This window comes from Penaeus chinensis, chromosome 31 (assembly GCF_019202785.1).
Source record: "Penaeus chinensis breed Huanghai No. 1 chromosome 31, ASM1920278v2, whole genome shotgun sequence".
Taxonomy (NCBI): Eukaryota; Metazoa; Arthropoda; class Malacostraca; order Decapoda; family Penaeidae; genus Penaeus; species Penaeus chinensis.
Genome location: NC_061849.1, coordinates 29,894,904 through 29,902,403, shown reverse-complemented (window position 1 = coordinate 29,902,403; position 7,500 = coordinate 29,894,904). Strand labels below are relative to the sequence as shown.

Sequence of the window (7,500 nt, the reverse complement as noted above, 5' to 3'; positions counted from 1 at the left end):
TCCTATCCCTCCCTCCCTCATTCCTTCTCCTATTCCTCCCCCTCTCTCATTCTTCCTCCTATCCCTTCCCCTCCCTCCTTCCTTCTCCTATTCCTCCCCCTCTCTCATTCTTCCTCCTATCCCTCCCCCTCATTCATTCTTCTTCCCCCATCCTCACACTCAATCACCTTATACTCCCCCTCATTCTTATCCTTCCCCCTCCCTCCTTCTTCCTCCTAACCCTCCCCCTCCCTCATTCCTCCTCCTACCCCCCCTCCCTCATTCATCCTCCTATCCCTCCCCCTGCTTCATTCTTCCTCCCCCATCCTCCCCCTCATTCTTATCCCTCCCCCTCCTTCACCCCCCCCCTCCTCATCCTCACACTCAATCACCTTTTCCTCCCCCTGATTCTTATCCATCCCCCTCCTCCTTCAACCCCCCCCCCTCCTCATCCTCACACTCAATCACCTTTTCCTCCCCCTCATTCTTATCCCTCCCCATCCCTCGTTCCACCCCCCATCCTCCCCCTGATTCTTATCCCTCCCCCTCCCTCGTCCCCCCCCCCCATCATCCCCCTCATTCTTATCCCTCCCCCTCCCTCATTCTCCCTCCCCCATCCTCCCTCGCACTCCTCAGTCACCTCTTCCTCCTCGCCAACAGACCGGTCCCGAATTAGGCATGGAGAACATAGACGTGGAAGGCCTCTTGAGAACTTGTCCTCTGATGCCGGTCAGCCACGTCGACTGGATTCAGAAAGTTCCCATTCTCTTTTTCCTATCCACCAATTTCATCTTCCTCATGCGCATAATGTGGGTGAGTAAGGAGTGAGGTTTTGTGAGTTAGAGGGATTAACATGTTCTTCCTTATACGAGTAATGTGGGTGAGTAATGAGTAAGGTTTTGCGAGTTAGAGAGATTAGGATGTTCTCCCTCATGTTCTTGATGTGGGTGAGTAATGAGTGAGGTTTTGTGAGTTAGAGTGATTAGGATGTTCTTCCTCATGTTCTTGATGTGGGTGAGTAATGAGTGAGGTTTTGTGAGTAAGAGAGTGTGGTTAACATGTTCTTTCTCATGCGCGTAATGTGGCTGAGTAATGAGTGAAGTTTTGTGAGTTAGAAAGAGTGATTAACGTGTTCTTGTTCTTGTTCTTAATGCGGGTGAGTAATGAGTGAGGTTTGTGAGTAAGAGAGTGTGATATTCATGTTCTTCTTCTTGTTCTTAATGTGGGTGAGTAATGAGTGAGGTTTTTGAGTAAGAGAGTGTGATACTCATGTTCTTCATCTTGTTCGTAATGTGGGTGAGTAATGAGTGAGTTGTGTGAGTTAGAGTGATTAAAATGCCCTTCCTCTCCACCAATTTTAACTCCCCCATGCGCATAATGTGCGTGAGTAATGAGTGAGGTTTGGTGAGTTAGAGAGTTCTTCCTCCTGTTCTTAATGTGGGTGAGTAATGGGTGAAGTCTTGTGAGTCAGGGTGAATGAATGAAATGTTCTTCCTCCTCACAAATTCCATTTATCTTAAGCGTATCATGTAAGTGGGTCGTGAGTGAGGTCTTGTGACTTTGGGCGGGATGGAAATGAGTTATGAGTGAGTCTTTTTTTCGTGAGTATGGACGGAATTGAAGTAAGCAATGAAACAGATTCTGTGAGTTAGAGAGAGTGTTTTAAAATATTCTGACTCGCATGCAAGAGGGAAAACGAAACAAATTATAAATAAGACTTACAGAACAACAAGAAATAACAAATAAATAAAATCGACAACACACACTTCCTTCTCCCATCAGTTTCATCTCCTCCTTGGATATGAGTCTGAGTAAATAATAAACAAGTTTTGTGAGTAACAAACACGAGTAAACTAAGAGACGTGAGTAACTGAGATGCAAAACACGAGTCACCACAGCGAGCCCGGAAGTGCTAGACTATTGCAACACGTATATATTGCATGCAATTGATGTGCTTGTGTCTTAATGGCCGAGGGAAGAAAGGGCAACGAGCCTCTATGCATGTATGTGTGGATGCGTGGTGGTTTAAAGGTGGATGTGGGTAGTCGTCAAGGAAGTAATGTGTGGATGTGGATGCGTGGTGGTTTAAAGGTGGATGTGGGTAGTCGTAAGGAAGTCATGTGTGGATGTGATGCGTGGTGGTTTAAAGGTGGATGTGGGTAGTCGTAAGGAAGTCATGTGTGGATGTGCTGTGGTGGTTTAAAGGTGGATGCGGGAGTCGTAAGGAAGTAATGTGTGGATGTGGATATGTGGTGGTTTAAAGGTGGATGTGGGTAGTCGTAAGGAAGTAATGTGTGGATGTGGATGCGTGGTGGTTTAAAGGTGGATGTGGGTAGTCGTAAGGAAGTCATGTGTGGATGCGTGGTGGTTTAAAGGTGGATGTGGGTAGTCGTAAGGAAGTCATGTGTGGATGTGGATGCGTGGTGGTTTAAAGGTGGATGTGGGTAGTCGTAAGGAAGTAATGTGTGGATGTGGATGTGTGGTGGTTTAAAGGTGGATGTGGGTAGTCTCAAGGAAGTAATGTGTGGATGTGGATGTGTGGTGGTTTAAAGGTGGATGCGGGAGTCGTAAGGAAGTAATGTGTGGATGTGGATATGTGGTGGTTTAAAGGTGAATGTGGATAGTCGTAAGGAAGTCATGTGTGGATGTGGATATGTGGTGGTTTAAAGGTGGATGTGGGTAGTCGTAAGGAAGTAATGTGTGGATGTGGATATGTGGTGGTTTAAAGGTGGATGTGGGTAGTCGTAAGGAAGTCATGTGTGGATATGGATGCGTGGTGGTTTAAAGGTGGATGTGGGTAGTCGTAAGGAAGTAATGTGTGGATGTGGATGCGTGGTGGTTTAAAGGTGGATGTGGGTAGTCGAAAGGAAGTAATGTGTGGATGTGGATATGTGGTGGTTTAAAGGTGGATGTGGGTAGTCGTAAGGAAGTCATGTGTGGATATGGATGCGTGGTGGTTTAAAGGTGGATGTGGGTAGTCGTAAGGAAGTCATGTGTGGATGTGGATGCGTGGTGGTTTAAAGGTGGATGTGGGTAGTCGAAAGGAAGTAATGTGTGGATGTGGATATGTGGTGGTTTAAAGGTGGATGTGGGTAGTCGTAAGGAAGTCATGTGTGGATATGGATGCGTGGTGGTTTAAAGGTGGATGTGGGTAGTCGTAAGGAAGTCATGTGTGGATGTGGATGCGTGGTGGTTTAAAGGTGGATGTGGGTAGTCGAAAGGAAGTAATGTGTGGATGTGGATATGTGGTGGTTTAAAGGTGGATGTGGGTAGTCGTAAGGAAGTCATGTGTGGATATGGATGCGTGGTGGTTTAAAGGTGGATGTGGGTAGTCGTAAGGAAGTCATGTGTGGATGTGGATGTGTGGTGGTTTAAAGGTGGATGCGGGAGTCGTAAGGAAGTAATGTGTGGATGTGGATATGTGGTGGTTTAAAGGTGGATGTTGGTAGTCGTAAGGAAGTCATGTGTGGATATGGATGTGTGGTGGTTCAAAGGTGGGTCTAGACAAGTAATGTGAGGATATCTGACGATATCGAGATGGATGTGGTTAGTACGGAAATAAGTGGTGTGTGGATTGTGTGATGGTTGAAAGAAAAAATGTTGTAAGTAAGAAATGTAAGTTAGTAAGTTTATAAGTAAGAAATGTGTGGATGTGTGATGGTTCGTTGTCTTAGATTGGATGTAAGGAAGTAAACGTAAGCAAGTAAGTAATCAAAGCTGCCCTTGATTAGGTCTATATTCGTGGTTGTGTTGGTCGCTTTAGATATGATGAGTTCATAAGTAAGAAAGCAAGATACAACAAAGTAATCAAGTCAGTCACCAATTACGTAAACAAGTAGGTTACCAATGTAATTTAAGCAAGTCAGGACAACGAGGGGTTAGAACTACCATTTTGGCAATATTGCAAGTGTCATTTCACTGCAACATATCGCTTCGGATTTGCATTGTCAGCGAAGTTATATGGTCCTGCAGTGTTCTCCGTAGACAGGATTGACTGTTGCCTTGTTAAGTCGGATTTACTGACTCTGCCAAAGACGAATTCGACCGAGAACCGTGCGAGATTATATGGACGTACGTTTTCAATTTGGTTTTCGTTTGTATTGGATAGTTTAGCGTTTGTGAATAATCAGATAGCATAGTAGAATAGATTGAGGGGACACATAGGAAAACAAAAATCACGAAAATACATACATATACACCCATAAACTCACACATATACACCCACACCCACACCCCCACACACACACACACACACACACACACATCATTTAATACGAACTCGCAGGTACAGAGACACTTTAATGCAAACAGACTCACAAAAAGGTTTTACATAACAGAACACCCACATACGTTTTCCCAAAACGCTGGGGTAAAATCCTTTGTTAACCGAGAAGAAATTGAGAGAGAGAAAAAGGGAAATAGGAAAGAAAGAAAGAAAGAAAGAAAAAAGGAGATGATACCAAATACTAAGGATAATGATGATGATGGTGAGGAAGATGGCGTTTGCGATAATGATGATAGGGATGATGATGATGATGGAGATTATAATGATGATGATGATGGTGATGGTGACGATGGTGATAACGACAATAATATCAATGGTAATAATAATAAAAATGAGAATGAGAATAATGATAATAATAATAATAATGAGAATAATGATAACAATAATAACAACAACAATAATAACAACAACAACAACAACAATAATAATAATAATAAGAATAAAAGTAATAATAATAATAATTATAATAGTTATACCAACAACAACAACAATGATAATAACAATCATACCAACAACAAAAACAACAATAATGATAACAATCACAATAGAAGATTCTCCAAATTCATTAATAAAAAACAAGTCATAAAAGGCTAGCCTCACTCCGTTCCACCAAAAGCAATTAATCATCCTCGTACACTTTTCCAATTATTATCTCCGTTGGTTTTCAACTCGTTTTTTTTTGGTGTCTTGAGCTCTGTGGATTTCTGGTGTTTATTTGTCTGTCTGTTTGTCTGTTTGATTCTTGGTTCAGTTCTTGGTTTGTTGTTATTGGTGTTGTTGTTTGGTTGGTGTAAGGAACATAAGGATAATAAGGATAACAATTTTGATGAGAATGATGATGATGATAATGATGATGATGATGATAATATGAATAATAATGACAATAAGAATGATGATGATAATAGTAATGATAATGATAATAATAATGATAATGATAAAAATAATAATAATATTGATAATAATGACAATAATAACAATCATTTTGATAATGAAAATTATATATATATATATATATATATATATACACATACCTTTTCTTCACGCATTTGTTTATTTCTTCAGTTTTTTTTTGTTTTCTTTTTGTAATCTACAGTGATGATACCACAATATTTTGCAACTCACACTTTAGTATCATAATGATACCCCTTTTATTTACAAGTAATGGTAATTCTATCTCCTTATATTTCTGTACAATTCGTAACCTACTTTGTCGAAATCAGGTTGAATACTCCTCACTTATCTTGCTTACTACCCGCGGATGACATGTAGTTAAACTATCCTGAGTTAGTGTTACACGTGTAATTTTCTTACTTTCTTTCTCGGTCTGCTCTTATGTCAGTTTCTTTGTTTTGTTTTAATAAGAAAAAAAATAATGGTAGTTTGATCAACCTATAATTCTCTAGGAATTAGTCGAAATCACGTGAATAGACCTGGACTGCTTTCTGTACCCAGTATTTTGTTTACGAGTCGTTATTGAGGGTAATTTGTGGTCGTTTTGGGCTCACTAAACTTTCACTGATATCTGGTAACCCTCTTCCTTTAAAACTGGGATCGAATTGTTATTATTATTATTATTATTATTATTATTATACCGGGCGTGTCAATGTATTTTTGCAATTGTTATCATCATCTTGTATGTGTGTATATTTTGTTTTAGTTTTTTTTTACTTTCATTATGATTTTTTTCTCTTTCTTCCTGAAATATGGTCATATTTACCTAGTAGGTATTAAATTTTAAAGTCTCATAATATACTTTTTCTTTTGTTCTCATTTTAGATCAGTTTCTCTGTTTTAATTTTGTGTGTGTGTGTGTGCGTGTGTTTGTATGTGTGAGAAAGAGAGAGAGAGAGAGAAAGTGAATTAATGAGTGTGTGTGCACACTCATTCATTGAGAGAGAGAGAGAGAGAGAGAGAGAGAGAGAGAGAGAGAGAGAGAGAGAGAGAGAGAGAGAGAGAGAGAGAGTGAGTGAGAGAGAGAAAGAGAGAGAGAGAAAGAGAGAGAGAGAGAGAGAAAGAGAGAGAGAGAGAGAGAGAGAGAGAGAGAGAGAGAGAGAGAGAGAGAGAGAGAGAGAGAGAGAGAGAGAGAGAGAGAGAGAGAGAGAGAGAGAGAGAGAGAGAGAGAGAGAGAGAGAGAGAGAGAGAGAGAGAGAGAGAGAGAGAGAGAGAGAGAGAGAGAGAGAGAGAGAGGTGTAAGGCACCGAATCACAGATAAATATGGAAATCTTGCAATATACAATAACATAATTTTTTTTTTTTTATTAACTGGGTAAATACTTTTAAGATCTTTTAATTCGTAATTGAATTATCTAACCATAAGGTCTCTCCCCTTCCAACCCCTACCGTGTCCCTCCTCTCCCCTACCCCCCTCCCTACACCCGTTTTCACCCTCCCGCTCTCACTCCTTCATTAACCCTCTTCCATTCCCCTTCGTCTCCTTTCTTTATCCACTCGTTTTCCTCTTTTCTTTTTCTACTATCTTCCCTCCTTACCTTCATTCCCTTCTTTTTTCTTCGCTTCTCTCTATTTCACTTTCCATGTTCCTCTATGCTATCCCTTTTCTCCCCTCTCTCTCTTCCCTAACCCCCCTCTCTCTCCTACTCCCTTCTCCCTCCCCTCCTCCTCTCTCCCCCCCTCCCCCTCTCACCTCCCTTCTCTCCTTACCCTTCCACGCTCTTTTTCCCCACCTCCCTCCTCCCTCCTCCTTACTTCCATCCTCTTCTCCCCCACCTCCCTCCTCCCCACTTCCATCCTCCCCCCCCAACCCTCCCCACCTCCCTCCTCCTTTCCCCCCCCCCCAACCCTTCCCCACCTCCCTCCCCTTTCCTTCCCCCAACCAGGTCCTCATCACCAAGCTCCGTTCCGCCAACACGGTCGAGACGCAACGCTACCGGAAAGCGACGAAGGCTCTGCTGGTGTTAATTCCTCTCCTCGGCCTCACCTACATGCTGCTCATCGCCCTGCCACAGGAGCTCGAACACGTCAGGGCCATTCTGCTGTCTACGCAGGTGAGGGGGTGGAGGGTGGAGAGGTGGAGGGGTGGAGGGGGGAGGGGGGAGGGGTGGAAGGGTGGAGGGGTGGAGGGATTTTGGGGGATGGGAAAGGGCCATCCTGCTGTCCACGCAGGTGAGGGGGTGGAGGGTGGAGGGGTGGAGGGGGTGGAGGGTTGAAAGGGTTGGAAGGGTGGAAGGGTGGAGGGGTGGAGGGGTGGAAGGGTGGAGGGGGGAGGGGGGGAGGGG

At 42.9% G+C, this 7,500-nt stretch overlaps 1 protein-coding gene across 5 annotated transcripts in view; it reads left to right on the top strand.

Moving 5' to 3' along the window:
- The window catches only part of LOC125041929 (diuretic hormone receptor-like), a gene marked incomplete in the record, with an annotated part of 111,976 nt that overhangs the window by 80,636 nt on the left and 23,840 nt on the right, over positions 1–7,500 (top strand). For 4 of the 5 annotated variants that reach the window (XR_007116330.1, XM_047637334.1, XM_047637335.1 and 1 more), the window contains 2 exon segments: positions 616–792; positions 7,102–7,269. Coding sequence is in view for 4 of the 5 variants with exons in the window: in XM_047637334.1 (XP_047493290.1) it covers positions 616–792; positions 7,102–7,269 (345 nt within the window). 5 annotated transcript variants of the gene reach the window in all.